A 27,766-nucleotide genomic window follows, 5' to 3' on the forward strand; every position below is an offset into this window, starting at 1 on the left:
AATGTGCAGATCCTGGAGCGCTCTTGGGCCATATGTTCTGGGCCTGCCCAGCGATACAACGCTTCTGGAAGACCCTTTTACAATCCATAACAGCAATGTGGGCTGCGACATGGCGGAGAGATGCTTGACTATTGTTTGGTCAAGTCACAGTGGTTCGACCCTTTCCGGCAGGTTTCAAGGGTTTTACTTGCAGAGCCACAATAGTGGCAAAAAAGCTAATCCTCAGAGAGTGGATTACAAATAAAGCGCATATGCTACAGCAATGGCGCGGTAGCATGATGGACGTTATGAAATTCGAGTGGCGAATGGCAGAACTCAAGCACAGACTCCCTTTTGGCAGTCAATACCCAAGGGGGGTAGGGACCGAATCTTGAATCTGTAATAATGTCACTTTAAGAGGCACCCAACAGGGTTAACTATGGAACAATCTCCTGGATAGAAGGAACAAGAGGGGGGAGGGGGGTTAAGGGGCTTTTGGGGAGGGAGGGGGGGATAAGGGTGAGGGATCGGTTATGATACCTAGATGGACTCATGTTAGTTAAGCGAGGCCTTATGTTTTGTTAGTTAAATTAGTACTGTAAGAAAATCACCTCGGTTGTATACAGAAACAAGCAGACAAATTGATGTTCAGAATCTATGACTATAAGCATGAATTGTTAGAATGAGTTATGATGTGGGGAAATACATGTGAATGTTATGTTATACCACATTGTTAACTGTGAGATTCCAACCAATAAACAAAGTTGAAAATAAAAGGTGGAAAGAAGAGCAAATGACAGCCAGCATGGTTAAAAGATGAAATGACAGAGGCTATTAGAGCTAAAACCATGGAAAAAGGATCCGAATGAAGAAAATAAGAAGCAACATAAGCACTGTCAAGCTAGATGCAAAACATTCATAAAGAAAACTAAAAGAGAATATGAAGAAAAGCTTGCCACAGAGACAAAAACTCAGACACTTTTTTCAGGTACAACAGAAGCAGAAAGATCATGAAAAGGGGCACTCAGGGAGGACAAGGCCATAGTGGAAGCATTTAATGAATTCTTTGCTTCAGTCTTTACGGAAGAAGATGTAAGAGATCTACCAGTACCAGAAATGGTTTTCATGGGTGATGATGGTAGAGGAATTGAAAGAAAGCTTGGTGAACCTGGAAGACTTACTGAGCCAAGTTGACAAGTTAGAGTGATAAATCACCTGGACCAGATGGTATACACCCCAGGGTACTGAAGGAACTCAAACGTGAAATTGCTGATCTGCTGTTAGTGATCTGTAAAATCACCCGTAGTACCTGAAGGTTGGGTGGTGTCCGTTGTAATTCTGATTTTTAAAAAGGGGTTCCAAGAAAGATAGGGAAATTACAAACCAGTAGTCCTGATTTCAGTGCTGAGCAAAACAGTGAAAACTATTTTTAAGAATAAAATTACAAAACACGTAGACAATTTGCTTAATTTTTTTGAAAGTGTGAATAAAGATAGAGGTGAGCCAGTTGATGTAGTGTATCTAGATTTTCAGAAAGCTTTTGACAAAGTTTCTCATAAGGGACTCCTGAGAAAATTAAAAAGTCATGACAGGAGGCAGTGTCATTCTGTGGATTAGAAATTGGTTATCGGACAGAAAAGAAGGTATGGTTAAATGGCCATTTTTCTCAATAGAGGAGTGCCACAGAGATCTTTACTGGGAATGGTGCTATTTAACATTTATAAATGATCTGTAGAAATCAAACAACCTTTAAGAGTGGACTAACATGGCTACCACACCTCTCTACTTAAGATAAATGATCTGAAAATCAGAACGACAAGTGAGGTGATTAAATTCAATGTTGTCAAAACACATGCGGATTGTGAAAAATTGCAGGAAGGCCTTAGGAAAAAGGAAGACTGGGCATCCAAATGGCAGATGAAATTTAATGTGGACAAGTGCAAAGTGATGTACATTGGGAAGAAAAATCCAAATCATAGTTACCTGATGCTAGGGTCCACCTTAGGAGTCAGCACTCAAGAAAAAGATCTAGGTGACACTGAAATCTTCTGCCCAGTGTGTGGCGGTAGCCAAAAAAAGCAAACAGGATGCTAGGAATTATTAGGAAAGGGATGCAAAATAAGACCAAGAATTTTATAATGTCTCTGTATTACTTCATGGTGTGACCTCACCTTGAGTATTGTGTTCAATTCTGGTCGCTATATCTCAAAATAGATATTGTGTTCAGTTTTGGAGGCTGTATCTTGCTAAGGATGTAAAAAGAATTGAAGCAGTGCAAAGAAAAGCTACGAGAATGGTATGGGATTTGCGTTACAAGACATATGAGGAGAGACTTGCTGACCTGAACATGTATATTTATTTATTTTATTTATTTATTGCATTTGTATCCCACATTTTCCCACCTATTTGCAGGCTCAGTGTGGCTTACAATACATTGTGAATGATGGAAATACAATTTGTTACAGTACGATTATGGGTTACATTGTGAAGAGTTATGGGAAGACAAAGTCAAGTCAAAACATCATTAGGGGCATAGAAACTATGGAATGTAACAATGGGGAAATGATAGGGCGATCGAACAATAGCAAGAGATCGTTAGGGTATAACAATTTTATCTGTGGGTAGATTTTTAAGTGTGGAGAAAATATGGGGGAAGAGAATTCAGAAGAGAGTGTATTGGTGCATTTCTATTAGTGTGCATGGAGTTCATGTGTTTTGATCCTTGCAGTAAATTTTCTCAAAGAGATGAGTCTTCAATCGTTTGCGGAAGTCGGTTAATTTGTAGATCGTTTTCAGGTTGCGTGGTAGTGTATTCCAGAATTGCGTGCTCATATAGGAGAAGGTTGATGCATGCAGTACTTTGTATTTTATGCCTTTGCACTTAGGGAAGTGGAGATTGAGGAAAGTTTGGGATGATCTTTTGGCGTTTCTGGGTGGCAGGTCTATTAAATCAAACATGTATGCAGGGGCTTCACCGTGAATGATTTTGTGAACTAAGGTGCATACTTTAAAGGTGATACGTTCCTTGAGTGGGAGCCAGTGTAGTTTCTCACGTAAGGGTTTTGCACTTTTGTATTTTGGTTTTCCGAAGATGAGTCTGGCTGCTGTATTCTGGGCTGTTTGAAGTTTTCTCAATATTTGTTCTTTGCAGCCTGCGTATAGTGAGTTGCAGTAGTCCAGGTGACTGAGTACGAGTGCTTGTACTAGGTTGCGGAAGACAGATCTTGGAAAGATTGGTTTTATTCTTTTCAGTTTCCACATGGAGTAGAACATCTTTTTTGTTGTGCTGTTCGTGTGAGTCTCAAGTGTTAGGTGGCGGTCAATGATGACTCCAAGGATTTTTAAATTTTCTGAGATTGGCAGATTTAGTTTAGGTGTGTTAATAGCGGTAAATTTATTTGTGTTGTATTGGGAGGTAAGTATGAGGCATTAAATTTTCCGCGTTCAGTTTCAGTCGGAATGCATCTGCCCAGGTGTTCATGATGTGTAGACTTTGGTTGATTTAGTTGGAGATTTCATTAATGTCTTGTTTGAAAGGAATATATATCGTTACATCATCGGCATATATGTAAGGGTTAAGGTTATGATTTGATAGAAGTTTTGCCAAGGGAATCATCAGTAGGTTGAAAATTGTTGGCGAGAGGGGGGATCCCTGTGATACTCCACACTCAGGTGTCCATGCGGCAGACGTAGTTGAATTTGATGTGACTTGATATGAGCGTAAGGTTAAGAACCCCTTGAACCAGTTTAGGACATTGCCTCCGATGCCAAAATATTCAAGTATGTGTAATAGGATTCTGTGGTCAACCATATCAAAGGCACTTGACATGTCAAATAGTAAGAGGAGTATATTGGTGCTGGTTGCAATCATTTGCTTAAATTTGGTCATTAGGGTAATTAATACTGTTTCTGTGCTGTGATTAGACCAGAATCCTGATTGGGCGTCATGCAGTATTGAGAACTTGTCGAGATAGTTTGTGAGTTGTTTGGTTATCATCCCTTCTGTTATTTTGGTTATTGTAATCCGTTGGGTTGGTCGTGAGCCCTTGGGCCCTGGCCGAGGCCAGCAGGGCGTCGACCCAGGCCAAGGGGAGACCGACCCACCACCGCACACCCCAGCTACACAATACCCCCTAAGCTACCCCTCCCCACAGTCCCTCAGGAAGAAGGGAAATAGGCATACAGGCGGGCCTTGCAGCCGAACCGGAACCCACACACAGAGCCACTCGTGCGAGCCTCACGGCTGAACTGGAACCCAATCACACACAGGGAGGGGTGAAAGAACCCAGAGGGCCCCAAGATGCCAGACACGCGCTGAACACCAGCAATAGGGCAGAGGGGGAAACAAAGGACCAGAGCGGGCCACGCCCACGCAGGGGACTAGCGCAGGACAGGGGAACTAACACAGCAACCCCCCCCCCCCCCCACCAGGGTAGGAGCCCCAGGCAGAAGCCAGAGGAACCAAACACAAAAGGAAGGCAGAAAGCCTTTGCCTCAAACCCACTGTAGACAGAGGCACACAGAACACAAAGGGTTAAGCTTGTAGAGCCAGCAGAGAGAGAGTGCCATAAATCAACAAACAATCAGAGAGAACGCTTCCCCTCCCGAGAGGGAGTGGGGCCCATCCAACAAACACACTGGCAGAGGCAGGAATACAATACACACAGTACACAAAGGGTTAAACTCACTGAGCCAGCAGGCCGGGACACTGGGAAGAGAAATCCTTAAAACAAACAAACAAAGGAGAAGCTCTCACTCAGCCCAGAGCCCCGGAGGCTGAGCAATGCCCAGCCCCCACTAAACAAACGAGCAGCTGACCCTGATTACAGAGCTACGCACACACACACACACACAGCAGCAGCTAACCCAGAGGGAAGGAAAAGAATACTCTAAATCAACACAGATCCCTGTCAGAACCTAGAGCACGTTCTGAGAGAAATCAGGCTTTCCTGTTACCACCAAGTAAGTAACGCAAAAGCAGAGAAACTCTTCAGCTGCAGGCTAAAGTACTATCCCCTGACGTCAGCACAACCCCTGGCAGCCAATCAGAAGAGACGTCCCCCCTCCTCCTCAGCCAAACCGGCAGAATCATAACAGTTATTAGTGGTATAGATGCAACTGGTCTGTAGTTAGTTATTTCGCTTGCGTTTTTCTTTGTGTCTTTGGGTATTGGGGTGAGTAAAATTTTTCCTTTTTCCTTTGGGAAAAGTCCGTTTTGTAGCATGAAATTCACGTGGTTCGTTAGGTCTACTATGAATTGTTGAGGAGCTGATTTCATGAGGTTGTTTGGGCAGATGTCTAGTTTGCATTGGGATTCGGCGAATCTTTTGAGCGTTTTAGAGATGAGGTCTTCTGACAGTAATTCGAATTCGGTCCAGATCCTGTCTGCTGGGTATATTCCGTCTTCTGGGTCTAGACAGTTTAGGAGTGTGGCGTATTCAATAGGGCTGGTGGGTATTTTAAATCGTAATTGTATAATTTTCTCCTTGAAGTATTTCGCGAGCTCGTCGACCCCTGGTGTATCTTTACTGTTGTTTGTAACTGGTGTGGTGTCTAGTAATTTATTTACAAGGTAGAAGAGTTTGTGTGTGTCTTTGTAGTTTGGTCCAATCATTGTTTTGTAGTGTAGTCTTTTAGTCTGTTTTATGGTGTATTTGTATTTCCTCCGAAGTGATTTCCAGGCATTCAGTGTGTGTTCATCTTTCTTTTTGTTCCATGCGCGTTCTAGCTTTCTGACTTGTGTTTTGAGTTCTTTCAGCTCTTCGGTGAACCATGTGTGATGTTCTGGTTTGGATTGGGGCAATTGTGTCTAATGTTGTCTTACATATGTCATCCCATTCTTGGAGGAATTGTATGGTGTCTGTATTTGTTGGCCATTCATTTTGGTAGACCTGTTGCCAGAATGTTGTGGGGTCTATGTTTCCTCTCGTGGTGTATGTTGTTTGTTCATGTTTGTTGACTGTGTTTCTGTGTATTTTTCGCCAGTGGAGGGAGGCATATGCTTTATGGTGGTCTGTCCATGGTGTGGGTGTCCATCTTGTGTCTGTAAGTAGGAGAGTTGAGTCTGAGTCGAATTTGTGTGTAATGATGTCTAGTGTGTGTCCCTTTACGTGTGTTGGTTATTAGGTGCGTGTAAATCCCAGAGTTTTAAGAATTCTTTGCATTCTTGTGTGCCTGTTGAGGTGTCGTCTTCGAGGTGTAGGTTGATATCTCCCATTATGAGGATGTTTGAGGCAGAGACACATGTGTTCGAGATGAAGTCCATGAGTTGCGTTTGGGAGTCTTTCCATTTTCCTGGTGGTCTGTAGAATAGGATTGTGCTGAGGTGTCCTTGTAGGTTTGGATGAGTGATTCTTGTCGAGGCGATTTCGAGTTGTGGTGAGGTGGATTCGCCAGTGGTTGTGATGGTGAACTCATATTTGTAAATTATGGCTATTCCGCCGCCTCTTTTTCCATTTCTTGTCCAGTGGGAGATTTTGTATTCTGGTGGGCATGTCTCTATGATGGCGGGGTCTGTAGAGCCGTGGAACCATGTTTCCGTGATGAATAGAAGGTCTAGTTTCTCTATGGTGATCCAGTCTAGTATGTCTACTGAGTTGCTTACTGCTGATCTTGCGTTGATGTATCCTATTCGGATTGAGCGGTATGGTTCTGTTAGGAGGTTAGATGTTTATTTTTATTAGTTGTCTATTTCCTCGGCGGTTGAGTTTGTCGTTGTTGTTTTTTTTTCCTCTTTCTGTTGGTGGTGTTCGTATGTGGGGATTTTTCCTTTTAGTTGGTTATTGTATTTTTGGTCTGGTGAGTTGTTAATAGGTTGTTCATAGAGCTGGTGGATTGTGGTTGGGTTGCTGTTGATGTTGGGGGTGGTCCATGCGTGGTAGATTATGGGAATGAGGTAGATTATTATCAGTAGCTTGTTAGTGTTCATGTTTATAATGTAATTCACTTAGAAACAGTTATAATCAGGCACTAAAAGCAGTACATTTAGAAACAATTATAAGCAGGTGTTAAATGCAATGCAGTTGAGACATATAGGTTGTTCAGATTCTAGGGTTACTTACTACAGTGAGTGTAGCAAACATAGTAGTCATACAGTCAGAGTGTAACAATCATTTCTAAGGCATAGCGTTCAGAAGCAATTAAAAGCAGAGTATCTAGAAGGTTGTTAGAATGCATTTGGGACCTCTATGTTTAGGAAATCATTTAAAGGCAGGCAATAGAGAGCATTAAGAAGCAAAACATCTGCAAGGTTTTTAAACTGTGTTTAGGATTAGCAGATGTGTGCCGTTGTATAAAGAGAGCAATTCAAACGGACGCAGGTAGCATATTGTCCTATTAAGTATGAGCATAGCAAATAGTTTGCTATTAAAGATATGCATGAGTATAAGCATTTACATTGTTGTGTTTCGAAGCATAACAGAAGGAAGTAAACGGCTTACAGCATGATCATATCAGGATTAGGTAATAACTTAATGTTGTAATTAAGTATGAGCATAGCCTAGATAGGCAGATAGCTTACTGTTACAGAGAAGCACGAGTGGTGCAGAGTTTTTAATTCCGGTCGCGGCAGTCTTTCAAGCGAGTTCCCGCTCTGTAGCTCTTTGTCTTCCCTCCGCGATTTTTCAGCCACTTGCTTTGGCCTGGTCGCGAACTCTTGACTCCGCCATGTGGGTATGTCTCGTCCGCATGGTCGGGTTGGTGGTTTGGGCATTATGCAAAGGTGAACCCTGCGGGCCGTCTGCAAGCAAGCTCTTTAGTATTGCGGTCTCCTGCTCCGTCTTCTGTCCGGTTGGACCGGGTGGAGGAAATTGTGATTCGGAGGTTCGTGTTGAGTCCCGGAGTACCTCGGAGGACCCAATCTTAGTAGACACCACTTGGTCTCCAGCGAGTGGATGGCGTGCTCCCGGCGTTTCAGCCTCCGGTATGGATAGAGTCTGTTCGCGGTTGCAGCGCGTGGTTTTGGGTGGATCGCGCTGTGGTTCTCCGACTTTGTTGTGTTGGGTCGGGGGGTGTCAAGGAGGCAGGGTTAATGAGGCACGCGGCTGCTGTAGGGTTCTTAGGGGGAGAATTCTCTTCTCACCACCGCTAGTCCAGGTGGCTGAGCAGCGAGGTGGGGGTGAGGCGGGAGGGGGGGCCGTTCGAGATGTATCTTGTCGTGTGGTGCTGTTCGATTCTATGGGTCCGGGTGTTCTCCTCCGTCTGCGTTCCGACTCGTCTCTCCTCGTTGGTCGGCACTGGATGGATTCAGAGGAGGTGGTGTGGATGTTGGTCAGGTCTGAGTGGGATCGATCTTGTCTTGGCTCCGGCGCTTGCCTCTGTGGGGAGTTCGCCTGCCTTTCCCTTCTAGGGCGACAGTGGGGTGATATCAGCTCGGTCTGTCAGCTGGGTTACGGCTGTTTCAGGCCTCTCCTACTTTGCCCGCTAACCAGTATGCCTCTCAGTGCGCCTGCAGTAGTCGCTACCTCGGATAGCGAGGGGATTGGCTGTCCTTTGCCTCCGTTCCTCCAGTAGCAGTTGGATAGCGGGGGAAGGTCGGTCTGTGGTTCTTGGCGGGTTGGGGGCCCGGGGCCCGTCTTCCACGTGGTTCCCGGATCTCCGTCCTTAAACCTCGATTGCCGTTCTCGGGGGGTTGCGCGGGGGTTACGGTCTCATCCGAAGAAGGTATTCCACCTCCTTGAGGAAAGGAGGAAAGAAGAAACAGGGGTGATATGATACAGACGTTCATATATTTGAAAGGTATTAATCCGCAAACGAACCTTTTCCGGAGATGTGAAGGCGGTAGAACGAGAGGACATGAAATGAGATTGAAGGGGGGCAGACTCAAGAAAAATGTCAGGAAGTATTTTTTCACGGAGAGAGTAGTGGATGCTTGGCATGCCCTCCCGCGGGAGGTAGTGGAAAAGAAAACAGTAACGGAATTCAAACATGCGTGGGATAAACATAAAGGAATCCTGTTCAGAAGGAATGGATCCCCAGGAGCTTAGCCGAGATTGGGTGACAGAGCCGGTGGGGGGAGGCGGGGCTGGTGGTTGGGAGGCGGGGATAGTGCTGGGCAGACTTATACGGTCTGTGCCAGAGCTGGTGGTGGGAGGCGGGGCTGGTGGTTGGGAGACGGGGATAGTGCTGGGCAGACTTATACGGTCTGTGCCCTGAAGAGGACACGTACAAATCAAGGTAGGGTATACACAAAAAGTAGCACATATGAGTTTATCTTGTTGGGCAGACTGGATGGACCATGCAGGTCTTTTTCTGCCGTCATCTACCATGTTACTATGTTAGATATAGTGGAATTAGAAAAAGTTCAAAGAAGAGCAACCAAAATGATAAAGGGGATGGAACTTCTCCCATAAGAAGTTAGGGCTCTTCAGCTTTGAAAAGAGGCTGCTGATTGAGGTCCACAGCATCTTGAGTGGTATAGAGATGTTTTACTCTTTCAAAAAGTACAAAGACCAAAGGACACTTGATGAAACTATATGGAAATACTTAAAAGAAGAGAAAATATTGGAGGAGGATGTGATAACAGAGGTTAGCATATCTGGGTTTAAAAAAGGTTTGGACAAGTTCTTGGAGGAAAATTCCATAGTTTGTTATTGAGGTGGACATGGGGGAAAGCCACTGCTTGTCCTGGGATTGGTAGCATGGAATGCTGCTACTAATTGGGCTTCTGGCAGGTACTTGTAACGAGGATTGGCCACTGTTGGAAGCAGGATACTGGGCTAGAGTATTGATCTAACCCGCTATGGATATTCTTATGTTCTTATGTCAGAGGTCATAATGTCGGAGCCATGGCTATTTGAGGTCAACCTCCCCTGAGGAGATTTGCTGAGATGCAACATGATCTTCTGTCTATACATTCACATCTCACTACTGCTATACATTCACATCTCACTACTGCCTTGAGCAGCATACCCGATGTGACAGCTAGTTTGGTCAGACAGCAGAATTTGTTTGGAGTCTAGAATCCAACTCCACCCTCCTAGGCCCATTTCTTGCTGTTCCAGGCTGCACCTTCACAACAGGCCTGTTTCTTTTGTGGTATTATTGGTTCTGGTTGGCCCTGCCATTGCAAGTCCTTATTGTCCGTGTTTGTTTTTGGTGAGCCTGATAGCTGGGAATTCCCACCTGTGAGTGTTCCTTTTACCCTATCTAATGTAATTGTAATTGATTCCTGTACATTGTAAGCCACTATGAGTCTGCTTAATGTGGAAAAAAGTGGGGTATAAATGTTCATACATAAATAAATTTTGTCCTTGGAGAAAGTGAAGTTACTCACCTGTAGCAGATATTCTCCGAGGACAAGCAGGCTGCTTGTTCTCACATGTGGGTCGGCGTCCATGGCGGCCCAGGAATGGAGGTTTTTCCAGTAAAAATCCACAAAGCTTTGCGACAGCTACCAGAGCGCGGGACGGACGCACTGCACATGCGTGTCCATCTTCCCACCCGCGCGTGTCCGTTCCCGCTCAGATTTTCTGCGGTGGAGAGTGGCTGCGTGTCAGTCTCTCTCCCTCAGGCCCAAGGAAAGACTTAGGTTTTACGTTGCCTTTTTTGTCTTTTTCTTTTTTCCAGTTAAAAAACCAAACAAACCTTTTTTATCTTGGTTTTTCTCCCTGTTAAGTTTCCTTTTGCTTCCATTGTGGCCTTCTTGGGCCGCACGTACGCGGTACTCGTTTTTGTTCTCTCGGTCAGCACAGTCGAGCCTTTTGATTTCGCTGCCGTGATTTTTCCGCTGATGTCATCGAAGCCTCCCAGCGGCTTCAAGAAGTGTGCTCGGTGCCAGCGGTCGATCTCGAGCACTGACCCGCACTCCTGGTGCATCCAGTGCCTTGGGCCCAACCATCGCCCATGTCACATCTGTGGTCGTGACCACCCTCAGACTTATTTCGGGGGGTCAGCATCTATGCTGGCTTCTGTCTGTTTCTGTGTTAGTCTTGTCTCTGTCTCTGTGTGCTGATTGCTTCACTAGACCTCACCTGTGTGGGCTATGCCTCTCTGAGGAGCCAGCATCTAAGATGGCTCCCGCTTGTTTTGTGTCAACTTCCAAGATGGCTCCTGCCTGTTCTTCCTATGTGTTCCAAGCCTCTCCTTGGTGTGAGTGTGTTCCCTGCTCCTGTCCTGCAGTAGGTGACATCATCAGTGAGAGCCTTCATAAGGAAGTGCTGTTCTTGCATTCAGGGCTTTTTGCATAGTAAGTAAGTGTGTTATGCCAAAAGACCGTGAGGTTAGTGAGAGCACTGTTGAGCTGCTTCTTAGCCTTTCTCTGGGGCTCTTGCCCATCTGCTATTTGTGCCTGTGGACTGCCAGTCCTTCTGTGTGGGCGCTGCCTTTCTGTTTTGTGTCTGTGGACTGCTAGTCCATCCTTTGCCTTGCTCTGCATTTGGAGTCTGAAGCTTCAGCCATTTTCTCTCTGTCTGTGTTTGGAGCTGCTGAAGCTTCAACCCTGACTCTGTTATCCCTGGTTTATTCCTCTGCCTGCTGCCTGCCCAAAGACTCTGTTTGCTCCTGTTTTATTCTATTGTCCGCTGCCTGCCCAAAGACTCTGCTAGTTCCTGGTTCTTCTTCTGTCTGCTCTGCCTAGCTTGCTTGGATATCCCGAGTCCTGTTTCTGCCAAGCTTGCTTGTATACCCTGACTAGAGAGCTGCACGGGAACGGGGTTTGCGGGAATCCCACGGAACCGCGGGATTCCCGCAGGGACGGAAGCAATTCTGCAGGGTACCCTCGGGGACGGAAGCAGTCCTGCGGGGTTCCCTCGGGGACGGAAGCAGTTCTGCGGGGTTCCCGCAGGGACGGAAGCAGTTCCTGTGGGGTTCCCGCGGGGATGGAAGCAGTTCTGCGGGGTTCTCGTGGAAGTGTAAGCTACACATGCACCAGCCTCTCATCTACCGAGTACCAAGTTCTTTGAGTGCTGTCTCCTCCTCTTCTTCCTTGCTTTAACAGCACAAATGTGGAAAGCCTTCTATTAAGGAGATGGTAGAGACACAAATGATGATGGAATTCAAAAAGGCATGGGATGAACACAGAGGATCTCTAATTGGAAAATGGAAGTTATAAAAAACCTAACCTTAAATGGCTGCATGTGTGTGTGGATGTGTGAAGTAATGCTTAGATGGTGACTGGCTGTGAATAACTAGGGCCGATACGGGGCAGACTTGTATGGTCTGTGTCTAATATATGGAAGTCTGGTTTAGGATGGGCTGGAAAGAGCTTAGACAGCAACTTCAGTGGCTGGAACATAAGGACAGTTCTGGACAGATTTTTACAATCTGTGTCCCACAAATGAGAAGATGCATAGACTGGAGTGGGCTTCAATGACAACTCCAGCAGTTAGAACATAAGGATAGGGCCAGATAGACTTCTATGGTTTGTGTTCCAGAAATACAAAAGAAAGGTCATACTCAAGTATATAATATTACACTGGTTGATTTAATCATGAATTGATAATGAGTGTGACTACTGGGCAGACCGGATGGGACCATTCAGGTCTTTATTTGCTGTCACTTACTATGTTACAATTAATCCTCTTTGCTCCTGGGCTGATGAGCAGACCTCAGCTCTGACACAGGCATGAGCATCAGATGTCACCTGACCTACTGGCGCGTGCATGTGGTGACCTCTCAGCACACAGTGCCAGTAAATCAGAGACAAATCTTACATGTGCACACCAGAGTGTTCTAAGTTTCAGCTTCCATTCCTTCCTTGCCTACAGTGCTGTGGCTCAAATCCAGAGAGAGACTGAGGAGATTGGAATTTTCTTTTATGTATCATTAAATTCTTACAGTAATGGGTGGGGATGGGTTAAATTCTTGCGGGGACAGGTGGTGATGGGTTAAATTCTTGCGGGGATGGGTGGGGACGGGTTGGAATGGGTTACATTTTTGCGGGGATGGGTGGGGATGGGTTAAATTCTTGCGAGGACGGGTGGGGACGGGTAAGATTCCAGCAGGGACGGGCAGGGATGGGTAAGATTTCTGTCCCCGTGCAACTCTCTAACCCTGACTCCTGTTTCTGCCAAGCTTGCTTGTGTATCCTGAGTTCTGCTTCTGCCTAGCTAGTGTGTATATCCTGAGTGTATATCCTGAATCCTGTCTCTGTCTAGCTAGTGTGTATATCCTGAGTGTATATCCTGAATCCTGTCTCTGTCTAGCTAGTGTGTATATCCTGAGTGTATATCCTGAATCCTGTCTCTGCCTAGCCTTTGTGTACGTCTTGTCCCCTTGGTCTGTCTTGTGTTTCTGGTTTAGTGGCTGCATGCAGCTTTCAGTCCAAGTCTAGTATTTAGCCTAGTCTCCCTCATGTATCCCGGACCCAGGGTGGGTCCTCTGGATCTTCAGTTCCTGCCTTATCCTGCAAGTCCTGCTGGCCACCCGCACTCCGGAGCTCAACTCCGGAGGAACGGTGCTCAAGCGCAGGTGAAGTTGTTCCTGTTCTGCCTGTTCTAGTTGCATGTCTCAGTGCTACTCCAGTCCAGAGTTCCAGTCCTGCTCTTCTGTGTATCCAGTTCCAAGGTGGTCTTGCCTGCCTCTGCCGCTCCTCGGCAGTGGCCCAAGGGCTCACGTATTCCGGTTCTGCCTTGAGAACCCGACAGCCCAGATGCTTGCAAGTTGTGTCTGAGTTTGAAAAAACGGACACAGGCGTCGAGAAGAGCTCTTCGGCACCGTCTTTTCGGAGCGCCGACTGATTCCTCGGTGTCGACATCGGTACCGAGTTCAGCGGCGTCAATATCGACACCGGGAATGGCATCGACATCAGGAGCGCAGGTAATGGCTGTTCGGACATCACCACTAGCTGGGAGTAGCGAGCCGTTGAGTGGGTCTCCACCTGTCTCGAAGGCTCCTGCTGGGCAGGCCCACCGGGACCGACCACTGTTGGACCCGACCCTGAGGAGGCGTGTGGATTCCACGTCCTCCTCGTCGGTACTGAGGAGTACCAGTGACGTGCTTTGAGCAAAGACGAAGAAGCGTCGGCACCGGTCTCCTTCGAGACACGGTACCGGGAGCTCTGGGGCGTCGAAGGATTCGGCATCCGGAAAGTGTCGACGCCGGGAGGAGCGCTCCCCCTCCATACAAGAGGTGTCGGTGCGTCGATCTTCGGACAGCCTGGTACTGCCTCCCAGGCCTCCACAGATTCTGACATTGACTTCTGTACCGGCCCCACAGCCTTCCTCGACAGCTACTCTGGAGGAGAGCATCTGAGCCATTCTTATAGGCCTTCTGGAAGGGATGCTGCGTCAGCCTGCCTCAGTACCGGGGGTGCTTTCACCCTCGGTACAGTCGATGGAAGCGGCAGCTGGCTCCGTGCCTGTGGTGAGGTCCCTGACGCCGGTACCGCTTGCGGCATCGGCTGCCACCCAGGTTGACTCCCCGTCGACATTGTTGGAGGGAGCTTCATTGCTGCCGGCATGTGAGTTGACTTCTCGGCATCGCCATCGGGGACATGGTTCCTTGGCGTCGAGATGGGTCCAGTTTCGGACTGCAGTTTGAGAACTCTTGGCCGATACCGAGGAGGATGCCTCCTGGGATGAAGGGAAAGATCCCAGATATTTCTCTTCTGAGGATTCTTGTGGTCTTCCTTCTGATCCCACTCCTTCACCTGAGAGGAAGCTTTCTCCACCGGAGAGTCTCTCCTTCTTGTCATTTGTCTGGGAAATGTCTGTGGGCATTTCCTTCCCTGTGGTAACTGAGGATGAGCCCAGGACTGAGATGCTCGAGGTCCTTGACTATCCTTCACCACCTAAGGAGTCATCCACTGTCCCTCTGCATAATGTCCTTAATCAGACATTGCTGAGGAACTGGATGAAACCGTTAACTAATCCCACCATTCCCAAGAAAGCGGAGTCCCAGAATCGAATCCATGGAGAACCTGAGTTGATGAAGTCGCAGTTACCTCACGACTCTATGGTTGTGGATTCCGCTCTCAAGAGAGCCAGGAGTACTAGGGATTTTGCCTTGTCACCCCCGGGGCGAGAAGCTAGGACTCTGGACTCTTTTGGGAGGAAGGCCTATCAGTCCTCTATGCTCGTGTCCAATATTCAGTCTTACCAGCTCTACATGAGTATCCACATGCGGAACAATGTAAAGCAACTGGCGGACTTAGTGGACAAGCTCCCTCCGGAGCACGCCAGGCCTTTTCAGGAGGTGGTCAGGCAGCTGAAGGCTTGTCGTAAATTCCTGTCCAGGGGTGCTTATGACACTTTTGATGTTGCATCCAGATCCGCTGCTCAAGGTATAGTGATGTTCAGACTCTAATGGCTGCATGCCTCTGACCTGAACAATCGGACCCAGCAGCGGCTTGCGGATGTCCCTTGCCGGGGAGATAATATTTTCGGCGAGAAGGTCGAGTAGGTGGTAGAGCAGCTCCACCAGTGAGAAACCGTCCTCGACAAACTCTCCCATTGGGCACCTTCAGCAACTACCTCAGCAGGTAGACGTTTTTTTTAACTAACTACAACACAGCACCACTCCTTCTTTATTATGTCTGTCTTCGTTCTATAATTGCTGATTGGATCGTCTTGTTAGCCTTGTTATTCTTGATATCTTTGTAACATCAATTGTATCTCTGTACCCTGAAATGGTGATGCCATTACAGGTCTTTGTAAGCCACATTGAGCCTGCAAACAGGTGGGAAAATGTGGGATACAAGTGCAATGAAATGAAATAAATAAATTCTCTCTATGCTTACAATAAGCGTAGGTACAATCCACCTTCCTGACAGCCTTACCAGGCTCAGCCCCAGCGCGCTCATTCGCGTCAACAGCGTGTGCCCAGGCAGGCCCCTACAGCTCCCCAGCAAAAACGAGGGACGGATTTTTGACTGGCTCCAGCTGAGCATAGCAGCTATAAAAGTACCTGTGTTGGACGATCTACCGGTTGAGGGGAGGTTAACATTTTTTCACCAAAGGTGGCCTCTCATAACCTCCGATCGGTGGGTTCTTCAAATAGTCTGGTTAGGGTACTCCCTCAATTTGATCTCCAGACCTCCAAATTGCCCTCCGGGAGCTCAGTCCTTCAGCTTCCAGCACAGGCAGGTACTTGCAGAGGAACTCTCCGCCCTTCTCAGCTCTAATGCGGTCGAGCCCGTTCCACCAGGGCAAGAAGGGCTGGGAATTCTATTCCAGGTACTTCCTTGTGCAAAAGAAAACAGGGGGGATGCGTCCCATCCTAGACCTAAGGGCCCTGAACAAATGTCTGGTCCGCGAAAAGTTCAGGATGGTTTTTTGGGCACCCTTCTTCCCATGATTCAGAAAAACGATTGGCTTTGCTGTCTGGACTTAAAGGATGCTTATACTCACATCCTGATACTTCCAGCTCACAGGAAGTATTTTCGATACCGTCTGAGAACACAGCACTTCCAGTATTGTGTGCTACCCTTTGGTCTGGCATCTGTGCCCAGGGTTTTTACAAAATGCCTGGCATTGGTTGCAGCGTCGCTACGCAGACTGGGAGTACATGTGTTCCCTGATCTTGATGATTGGCTGGTGAAGAACACCTCAGAGGCAGGAGCTCTACAGTCCATTCAGATGACTATTCGACTCTTGGAGCTTGGGTTTGTCATCAATTACCCAAAGTCTCACCTTCTTCCAGTTCAACAACTAGAATTCATAGGAGCTCTGCTGAACCCTCAGACAGCTCGGGCCTATCTTCCCGAGACGAGGGCAGACAACCTTCTGACTCTCGTTTCCATGGCCAGATCGTCTCAACAGATCACAACTCGGCAGATGTTGAGACTGCTAGGCCACATGGCCTCCACAGTTCATGTGACGCCCATGGCACGCTTTCACATGAGATCTGCTCAGTGGACCTTAGCTTCCCAGTGGTATCAAGCTGCGGAGAATCTAGAGGACAGTTCGATCCAATTTGACCTTAGGACGTCCCTTCCAAATTCCTCAGCCTCAAAAAGTGCTGACCACGGATGCATCTCTCCTGGCGTGGGGAGCGCATGTAGATGGGCTCCACACTCAAGGAGCTTGGTCCCTTCAGGAATCAGGTCTTCAGATCAATCTCCTGGAGTTGTGAGCGATCTGGAACGCTCTAAAAGCTTTCAGAGATCGGCTGTCAAATCAAATTATTCAAATTCAGACAGACAACCAGGTTGCATCAACAAGCAGGGAGGCACTGGATCTCGCCCCCCTGTGTCGGGAAGCTGTCCAGATATGGCTTTGGGCGCGCTGTTTCTCCAAGCCACGTATCTGGCAGGCGTAAACAACAGTCTGGCCGATAGGTTGAGCAGGATTATGCAACCTCACGAGTGGCCGCTCAACTCGGGCGTGGTGAGGCATCTCCTCGGTGGATCTTTTTGCCACTCAGATCAATCACAAGGTCCCTCAGTTCTGTTCCAGACTTCAGGCCCACGACAGACTAGCGTCAGATGCCTTTCTCCTTCATTGGGGGATGGGCCTTCTGTATGCATATCCTCCCATACCTCTGGTGGGGAAGACTTTGCTGAAACTCCAGCAAGACCGCGGAACCATGATTCTGATTTCGCCCTTTTGGCCGCGCCAGATTTGGTTCCTTCTTCTTCTGGAGTTGTCCTCTGAAGAACCGTGGAGATTGGAGTGTTTTCCAACCCTCATCACTCAGAACGAGGGGGCGCTTCTACATCCCAACCTCCAGTCTCTGGCTCTCACAGCCTGGATGTTGAGAGCGTACACTTCGCCTCCTTAGGTCTTTCTGAGTGTGTCTCCCGAGTCTTGCTTGCTTCCAGGAAAGATTCCACAAAGAGGTGTTGCTCTTTTAAATGGAGGAGGTTTGCTGTCTGGTGTGAGAGCAAGGCCCTAGATCCTCGCTCTTGTCCTACACAGACCTTGCTTGAATACCTTCTACACTTGTCAGAGTCTGGTCTCAAGACCAACTCCCTAAGAGTTCACCTTAGTGCGATTAGTGGTTATCGACGTGTAGAGGGTAGGCCTATTTCTGGACAGCCTTTAGTTGTTAGTTGTTGGTTTCATGAGAGGTTTGCTTTTGTCAAAGCCCCCTGTCAAACCTCCACCATTGTCATGGGATCTCAACGTAGTTCTCACCCAGCTGATGAAACCTCCTTTTGAGCCACTGGATTCCTGCCATCTGAAGTATTTGACCTGGAAGGTCATTTTCTTGGTGGCTGTTATTTTAGCTTGTAGAGTCAGTGAGCTTCAAGCCTTGGTGTAGCCCATGCTCCCTATACTAAATTTCATCATAACAGAGTAGTCCACCGTACGCACCCTAAGTTCTTGCCGAAGGTGGTGTCGGAGTTCCATCTGAACCAGTCAATTGTCTTGCCAAAATTCTTTCCCCGTCCTCATACCCGCCCTGCTGAACGTCAGTTGCATACATTGGACTGCAAGAGAACATTGGCCTTCTATGTGGAGCGGACAAGCCCCTTCAGACAGTCCGTTCAAATGTTTGTTTCTTTTGATCCCAACAGAAGGGGAGTTGCTGTTGGGAAACACACCATTTCCAATTGGCTAGCAGATTGCATTTCCTTCACTTACGCCCAAGCTGGGTTAACTCTTGAGGGTCATGTCACGGCTCATAGTGTTGGAGCCATGGCAGGTCAGTGGCCCACTTGAAGTCAGCCACTATAGAAGAGATTTGCAAGGCTGCGACGTGGTCATCAGTCCACACATTCACATCTCATTACTGCCTTCAGCAGGATACCAGATGCGACAGTCGGTTTGGGCAGTTGGTGCTGCAGAATCTGTTCGGGGTCTAGAATCCAACTCCACCCCCCTAGGCCCATTTTTGTTGTGTTCCAGGCTTCACTCTCAGATGTTTCTTCATAGGTCAATCTTTGTTATGTCCTCGCCGTTGCGAGGCCCGATTGACCAGTGTTCATTGTTTTGAGTGAGCCTGGGGGCTAGGGATAAACCCACATGTGAGAACAAGCAGTCTGCTTGTCCTCAGAAAAAGCGAAGATACTTACCTGTAGCAGGTATTCTCTGAGCACAGCAGGCTGATTGTTCTCACCAACCTGCCCACCTCCCCTTGGAGTTGTTGTTTTTTTCTTTATTTGCTTTGGTATAACTGAGGCGGGAACGGATGCGCGCGGGCAGGAAGATGGTCGCGCATGTGCAGTGTGTCTGTCCTGTGCTCTGGTAGCTGTCGCAAAGCTTTGTGGATTTTTACTGGAAAAATCTCCGTTCCTGGGCCGCCGTGGACGCCAACCCACATGTGAGAACAATCAGCCTGCTGTCCTCGGAGAATACCTGCTACAGGTAAGTATCTTTGCTTTCTCCGAGGACACCAGGACTAGTATTCTCACACACCCTCCCACCATCCCTAGGAATTGTATTCTTTATGGTTTTTGATTGAACTGAGGATACCGAGCGACACGGGCTGGCGGGAAAGCATTTGTGCATATGTGGTGAAAGCCTACCAAAGACTTCTTAAAGGTCTGGGTAGTGTCTGCACTGGGCTCCATTAGGAGACTTTACTCACATGTGAGAATACTAGTCCTGTTGTCCTCGGAGAACACCTGCTATAGGTGAGTAATTTCATTTTCCAAATTGTCTTCCCCATGAACTGAACTGATGTTCTTGCTTCCTTATCATCATGAATATTTTTGCTTGCTGTCCCTGCTAGTGATGGGGCACGTCATGGCTAATGGTTTGGAGTTAATTGGCACTGGGCGTTCCATACTTTCGGACCAAGAGCTGGACAGGACAGTGAAGAAAATGGTCGAGCTTTCCAAAACACACCCATTGACAGAGAGAGAACAACTGCATGTGTCTGCAGTGCACATGTTTGCTAAAGGGTAATACTTTATTCATATAAGATTATTTTATGGTTTGCTCTAATTTAGAGTAATTAGGATATTACATGAACAGTAATATTGCCAACATATGACATATTTTTTTTAAATTTGTAAAGGTCTTTATTAAACATTGAAAAGGCAATACAACAGCCTATAACGCACAAGTAGTAGTGCAAAATACAAAACAATGTATACATATACATAAGGCGTAGTATAACAACTCCCACATGAGACAAACAGAAGAAGCAGTTTCAATGCAGCCTTGATTAGCATCCAAACCTCAAAATTTTTGAAAGTGTTTTCAAACCCCCCCCCCAAAGCCTCCCACCCACCCACCCACCGTAACCCCTATTAAAAAAAAAAAAAAAACCAACCCTCCCAACCGTTCATCAATCCTGATCCAATTAATAAAACTCAAAAACATTTACCGATTATGGTGTACAAGCTGACACGAAAGGATCCCACACCATCTTCCATTTAGACAATGTTTTCTTTTTTACCGCTGTCAGGTGTTCCATCTCACATATATACCACACCTTAGACATCCACCCCACTATCAAAGGGACCTGAGGAGACTTCCAGCACTTCGCCAAGTTGATGCGAGCAGCATGCAAGACACCCTTTACCAACGAAAATTGATTATCAGTAAGTCCCTCTGGTTTCTGACCAAGTAAAAAGACCGCGGGATGCCACTGCACAGATCCACCCACCCAAGCTTGAAGACGAGACTGCACTGCCCTCCAATAAGCCTGCGCCTTAGGGCATGACCACCAAATATGTCCCATGGTCCCCAGCTCCCCACATCCCCTCCAACACAGAGCCGACTCCGTACCGAACATGTGCTGTAATCTCACCGGAGTAAGGTACCACCTATAAAATACCTTGATAGCACTTTCCATCAAAGCAACAGATAAAGAGGACTTCATAAGTCCCTTTTCTAGATGCAACCAGGAAGCCTCCGACAAAGTGAAGTCCAGCTCCTTTTCCCAATTCCTTCTATGCAAGATAAAAGGTTGAAGACATAATGCCAAGTGCCCGTACAATGAAGTTATCATCCACCTAGTACTCCTAGTGTCTACACACATCTCCTCCAACAAATGAACCTCTCGAGTCAAACAGGCCTTATAAACAGGGCGGCGCAAAAAATGCTTCAATTGCAAGTAAGCATAACGGTCAGTAGGCCGAAGCCTATAGTCCTCCACTAATGTGTCAAAAGAAACAAACTCTTCCCCCTCAAAAAGTTGCCTCCACAGGTCCAAGCCCAGTGTCGCCCAATGCTGAAAAGGTGTAAGTCCCATCCCCGGCTCAAATAAGGGATTATCACCAATAGGCGCAAGCCGAGACAAAAAAGGCTGCCTAGCTGGAGACAGAAGATCCCAGTAGTAAAATGTTACCTGTACAGTAGGCGGAAACCGCTCAACCCAACCCCTATACTTATCAGGTAGCCACATTAAATGCCCCAGCCGACGAGTACCTATCAAAGCTTGTTCAATATATACCCGCAACTTATGGTCCTCCCGCTTAAACCATTCTATAGCCGATCTAGACTGCGCCGCACAGTAATACCAAAAAAGATTAGGCACTCCCAACCCGCCCTCCCGTTTACACTTATATAGAAAAGCTCGTGGCAAACGAGGACGCTTCTGGTTCCAAATAAAGCGGATCAAGCTATCTTGCAGGCGAGATAAAAACGACCTTGACAGCCGTAGGGGTAGCACTTGGAACAAATACAATAAGCGGGGAAGAACGTTCATTTTAAGCGCAGCAATCCGCCCAAACCAAGAAAGACCCACCGAATGCCATCGGTCCAAATCCCGCTGGATATCCTTCTGAAGGGCTGGGTAATTAGCGACAAATAACTCAGACACGTTCCAAGGGATCTGAACTCCTAGATAGCGAATATCCTTGATAGACCACTTAAATGCAAAGGAGGTCTGCAACGTCTCCCTCAACCCCTGTGGCACCCGAACTGCCATCCCTATGGACTTACTCTCATTCACTTTGTAACCAGACACTGCCGAATAAGCCGCAATCTCTTTCATTAAGTTAGGAAGAGACACCAGGGGCCTAGTCAAAGACAGGAGGACATCGTCCGCAAAAAGTGCTATCTTAAATTCCTTACCGCCCACCAACACACCCGAGATATCAACATTAGTTCGAATGGCTGCAGCCAAAAGTTCCATTATCAACGCGAAAAGGAGGGGTGACAGTGGACATCCCTGTCTCGTACCACGTTCCAACTTAAAAGCCCTCGAGTGACCACCATTAACTCGCACCCTAGCCGTAGGAGAAGCATAAAACGCCTGGATCCAAGACCTGAAAAATGGGCCCACACCAAATTTATTCAGGACCCTATCAAGGTACCCCCAATGAACCCTGTCGAAGGCTTTTTCCGCGTCTAGACCCAGGAAAACCATCGGCACATTCTTCGCTTGAGAGACATGAAGTAAATCCAAGGTTCTTCTAATGTTATCCATGGCCTGCCGCCCAGCCACAAAACCAGCTTGGTCCGGGTGAATCAAACTTGGGAGCACAATAGCCAGACGATTAGCTAGCACCTTCGCCAAGATTTTAACGTCCGTATTCAAAATAGAAATGGGCCGATAGGACGTACATTCAGTCTTGTCTTTTCCCGGTTTTGGTATAATAGCCAACCACGCCTCACTCATAGACGGAGGCAAAGGTGCCCCATCCCGCACTGAGTTAATTACCAACACCAAGTATGGTGCCAACTCCCTCGCAAAAGTCTTAAAAATTTAATTTGTGAATACATCCAAACCTGGTACCTTACTCATCGGCAACTCCTTGATAACCCGCAACACTTCCCCCACTGTTACCGACGCCTCCAACTCCTCTCTCTGGGGATCGGAAAGCATCGGCAAACCACAAGCAGCCAAGTAAGAATCAATGTCCCGATCTCGTACAGTGGCATCCCCTTTATACAAGTTTGTATAAAACTGGGCAAAACACTCCCGAATTTGAGTAGAATTCTGTAACTGAGCACCCCTAACATCTCGCACTCGCAGAATCTGCCTATCAGCTCTCAATTGTCTCAACTTGGTGGCCAGTAAACGACCAGGCTTGTTAGTACACTCATAATGAACTTGCTTCAAGCGTGCATGCACAAACTTCAGACTCTCATCATGTAGCGCAGCCATCTCCAGTCTCACAGCCTGAAGCTTTCGAAAGTCAGACACCGAGCCAAAAGCCCTGTATCTGTCCTCCAGAACGCCCAACCTCTCCATACAATTGGCCAATCGCCCCTTTTGTATCCGAGAGCGCTGACTCGCACACTTAATAAAATACCCTCTAGAAACTGCCTTGAAAGCATCCCAGACTATACCCAAAGGGGGGCCCGACTCCAGATTGAAATCAAAGTACTCTTTTAAAAAAGGAACAAAATTTTTTACAATATCTGAATCTTGTAACATACAATTATTAAATGTCCATCTCCGATCTTTAATGTCCTCCCTTAGAGATGGAATGATCACCCAAACCGGAGCATGGTCAGAAAAAGTAATATGCCCTAAAAATGCATCACATCCCCCATCTGACTGAGTTTTATCTACAAAAATATAATCCAGTCTTGAATGAGAGAGGTGGACATGAGAGTAAAAGGTATAATCTTTAACCCTTGGATGCCCAGTTCTCCACACATCATAGAGACCCATGGACTCCACAAAGCTCCCCAAAGCTTTAGAAATTCTATAATCAATTGAAGTAGAAGGAGCAGAACGATCTAACCGAGGCTGCATAGTAGCATTAAAATCTGCTGCCACCAACAACTTACTCCGGGCAAAACCCTGTAGCGCCCTTTGAAGTTTTACAAAAAATTGTTCTTGACGCTCATTCGGGGTGTAAACGCAAGCCAAAGTATACTCCTCCTGCTCCAGCCGCACATGCAAGAAGATGTATCTTCCCTCGGGATCCCTCTTTAAATGTAAAAGCTGCACCTTAACATCCTTATGAAACATAATAGCCATCCCCCTCTTCTTGGCTCCCTGTACATCAGAAGCAAAATATACACACGGGTATTGTGAAGAGTTTAATAAACCCTCATGTTTTTTTAAAAAATGAGTTTCCTGCAAGAAAACCACATGAGGGTGTACCAAACGCAGCTCAGCAAACAAATAATGCCTTCTATAGGGAGTGTTCACACCTTTAACATTGTAAGTTAGGATCCTAAGATCACCCATTTGATGTTTTCCATCTATGATTGACAAACGGTGGAATAGATCCACCCCCCACCCCCACCCCTTTACCCCAAACTCCCAAGAACCCCCCCCAACCCCAAACGCCCCAACCAGCCCTGCACTTATCCACTACACACCCCCAGACAAGCTGTTCCCACCTCCCCAAGCCCCTCACACTAAGCATCCTCAAACCACCCTCCCGCCATTCCCCCCACCTAACCCTCACACATCAAACTGTACCCGCAAAAGAGATCAGAATGGGAATAAACAATAGAGAAAGAGACCTTACCATACCTACCCCCTGTAGCCCTCACCTACCCCCAGCACCCCACTAAGCCCCTAAATAAGCATCCTGCCCTCCCTAGCCCATAGACTTCCCAATCCTTATCCCAGCTACCAATGAGCCTATCAAATTGTGGAAACCACAAACATATAGCAATGTAAACATTCTAACTTAGAATGTGAGTTCAAGAGAAACTAAGCAAAAATAAGGTTACTGGTCCATACAATAGTCAGACTGGTTGCAAGGAGATCCTCGCTTTAGGAGCAACTCGTTTCCATTTCTGCAAACGCTCCTTCGCCGATACTGCAACCTCCTGCGGCAGCACAGAAGATGGTATCAGACCTGCCTCGTGCAGAATTCGCCAAGCCTCTCCAAGATGGCGAATCTGATGTGCTTTGCCCCCTAAAGTAAAGAGCAGGGCAAACGGAAATGCCCACTTGTAAGGGATCTTCCCCTTAATCAGAACATCTAGCACTGGTCGTAAAAGCCTCTGCTGAGCCAATGTAAATGCCGAGAGATCTTGAAAAATTTGTACCTTGGCATCGTTGTATTCCACATAAGGCATCTCCCTTGACTTTAGCAACAAGCGATCACGCACTGCAGAAGAGACAAATTTTGCTATAATGTCTCGTGGTCTATTCTCCTGTGTCTTTCCAAGAGCCCGATGCGCTCTTTCTATTTCAATTGTAGCCCCCGACGGGTCAGAATCCAGCACCTTACCACAAAGGACCCGAACAACAGTCGGGACATCCTCTGCATCAGAACACTCCGGTACCCCACGAAAACGGAGATTGGAGCGCCTAGCTCTGTTCTCCAAGTCGTCCACTTTAAATTGGAGCTCTGAATAACGCTCAGAGATCTGATCCACCTTCCCCGTCAGATCAGTAACCTGCACAGCCTGCTCTTCTGCACGACCGTCCAAATCCTCGACTCGGCCACCCAGTTCCTTTAAATCGGAGCTCAGTAAGTCCATCCGTTCAATGATTTCAGTTTTAGAGATTTTTATCTCGGATCGTATTGCTTGCAGTGCTTTAACTAAGCCCTTAGGCAACCCGCTAACCTCCGATGTCGAGCACTCCTCCGCCTGCGATTCCTCGGATTCAGGCCCAGATGCACTAAACGTTTTTCATCGTTAAATGAGCCCTTAAGGAAGAATTTCCTATCCTTTCCATGCACTAAAGCCTATTTTTCGACGGCAGTAGCAGCTAACGAAACTGGAATGCAAATGAGAAACTACCATTGAAATGTAGACAATTTGGAATGCACTAACCATACCGACGATAGCAACGATTCACTTACCGCCAGAAATTTAACGTCAGCTCAGACCTGTCGTTAAAGCCTGAGCTGTCATCTCCCCACTGCCCCCTGCATGATGAAAAACCAAATTGCTGGCATGTTTTAAAAGAAAAGTGGCTCCCTGCTTCCCTGTGCCTAAAATAAAAAAGGAAACTAAATTAAAAAAGGATCGGGAGGGGGCAAAGGCGCTCATCAGCAGCGTCCTGTATGGATGGCCTTGCCTTGCCTTGCCCCCCCCCCCCCCCCCCCGAAGTCCCCGCTGCTCCCCGCTGCTCCGTTTGTGAAATAAAAGCTTTTAAAAATGAAACCTTTGCAGTTGCTGGGCTCCCCCTCCCTTCCTGTCTCTCTCTTCTTCAGTCGGCAATGCTCTGCCTCCTGCCCTCCTCCACCTCCGTGAAGGAGACATCGGAGGAGACAGAAGAGCTCAAGAACAGCTGATCCATCCTGTGCAGCGCCTTCAAACATAGGTGAGAGGCGCTGCACCGGCCATTATGGTGGAGGGGGGGTCCGGTGGTGGGGGGGAGCGGCGGGGACGAAATCGGGGGGGGGGGGGCACGGAGGTGGAGGAGGGCAGGAGGCGGAGCATTGTCGACTGAAGAAGAGAGAGGAAGGGAGGGGGAGCCCAGCAACTGCAAAGGTTTCATTTTTAAAAGCTTTTATTTCACAAACGGAGCAGCGGGGACTTCGGGGGGGGGGGGGGGGGGCAAGGCAAGGCAAGGCCATCCATACAGGACGCTGCTGATGAGCGCCTTTGCCCCCTCCCGATCCTTTAATGTTTGTGGAGACATGCAGGGGAAAGTGGGGAGCCAAGTGTTTGTGTTTTCTTTTTTTTCTTACGTTTCTGGCATGCGCAGAGCAGCCAGCAAAACGCTTGGCTGCTTTGCGCATGCTTTACGAGCCGATTACCGACGGGGATTAGTGCATCGTTCTTTACAATACCGCACCGAACTTGTGCGACTTGTTTTTTTGGAGCATTGGTCGTTTTTTAAAAATTCGGTAATGGCTTTAACGATTTTGCTTTTTTTACGTTTGGTTGATGCATCTGGGCCTCAGATCCCAATTGTAGGAGCGGGGACACGTGGCGCCTCAGGCCTTTGCTACCCGACTTCATTGCTGTATGCTCCGGGTCCCGATGGGACTGCGACGCGGTTTTACTCATTCCGCCTAAAACAATGTTCCTCTCAGTCCGCCTCGAGATAACAACAAAAAAAAAAATTCAAATTTATAAGACAGGATACCTGCTTTTGATCGCTAAATTAAACGGAGGGAGCGGGCTGCGGGAGCTCTCAGATCAGGCTACCATTCAGTACTGTGACGTCACTTCCTCTCCAACATACGACATATTTTACTGATTGTATGCTGGAGTTTTCTGCCATGTTGTACATAACTGTACTTAATGAAAGGCAGTTTTCAAACATTTCCCTTCCCCATGCAGGGAAAATGGCAATACTAGGAGGAGACTGGGTGGGCCAACAAAATAATGTGGGATAAGAGTTCCCCACAGGATGTGCTCATTTTTAAAGTTTCAGGTATAAGCACTACCATAGACTGAAAATTATCCTAAGTAAGCTGAAAATCACCTTTAATCATCAGTGTTTCTCAAGCCATCCTTGGGAGTACCTCGTGGCTGGTCTGGTTTTCAGAATATCTGTAAAGAATATGTATGGGATTGCATACAGTGAGCTATCTCATGCATATTCACAGTGGATATCCAGAAAACCAGACTGGCCATCTCCAGGAATAGCTTGAGGGAAAACTGCACTGTTGGGTTCCTCTCCAATGGGCAGATAATCGAAAGCCCTGCGCTGTTCTAAACAGCTCTCTAAAAATAATGCTGGAACAGCCTGTGGTTTTACCGCCCCTATAATCAGAGATAATAGCATGCAAATTTATGCACACTATTATCTCTGATCATAGGGTAAAGTTCGTGAGGATTGTGCCTGACCATGCGCTCAGGCACAATCCTCCCGCACTTGTTTGACAGGTCTGGGGTTCCTGCTCCTCCGGGGGGGGGGGGGGGGGGGGGGGGGAGGGGGAAGACTGCTGCATTGGGGGAAATGAGGGGCCTGCTAACATGCAAATGCATGCTGGACAGGGCTCACCATTTCTCCTCAGTAGTCTGCAAACCCATAGGGTTTGCTGTGGACCGCATGCCAATGTTTGTCTTTCTGATCTTTGGAAAAGAATGCATTTAGCGTACATCTGCATGCTACTTGTGCTAAGAGCCCTCTTTTGTATGCATTTGAGTTCTAGTTGCATTCAGAGCCCGCAAGTGCGTTGTTTCACACG

The 27,766-nt window shown here is 47.4% G+C and overlaps 1 protein-coding gene across 3 annotated transcripts in view; it reads left to right on the top strand.

The window, feature by feature from the left end:
• TTC38 (tetratricopeptide repeat domain 38) overlaps window positions 1-27,766 on the top strand; it is a 561,013-nt gene that overhangs the window by 138,043 nt on the left and 395,204 nt on the right. For all 3 annotated transcript variants that reach the window (XM_030214669.1, XM_030214670.1, XM_030214671.1), the window contains exon 4: window positions 19,534-19,705. In XM_030214669.1, coding sequence (XP_030070529.1) covers window positions 19,534-19,705 — 172 coding nt within the window. The remainder of the gene's footprint in view (window positions 1-19,533; window positions 19,706-27,766) is intronic.

This window comes from Microcaecilia unicolor, chromosome 9, assembly GCF_901765095.1.
Source record: "Microcaecilia unicolor chromosome 9, aMicUni1.1, whole genome shotgun sequence".
Lineage (NCBI taxonomy): Eukaryota > Metazoa > Chordata > Amphibia > Gymnophiona > Siphonopidae > Microcaecilia > Microcaecilia unicolor.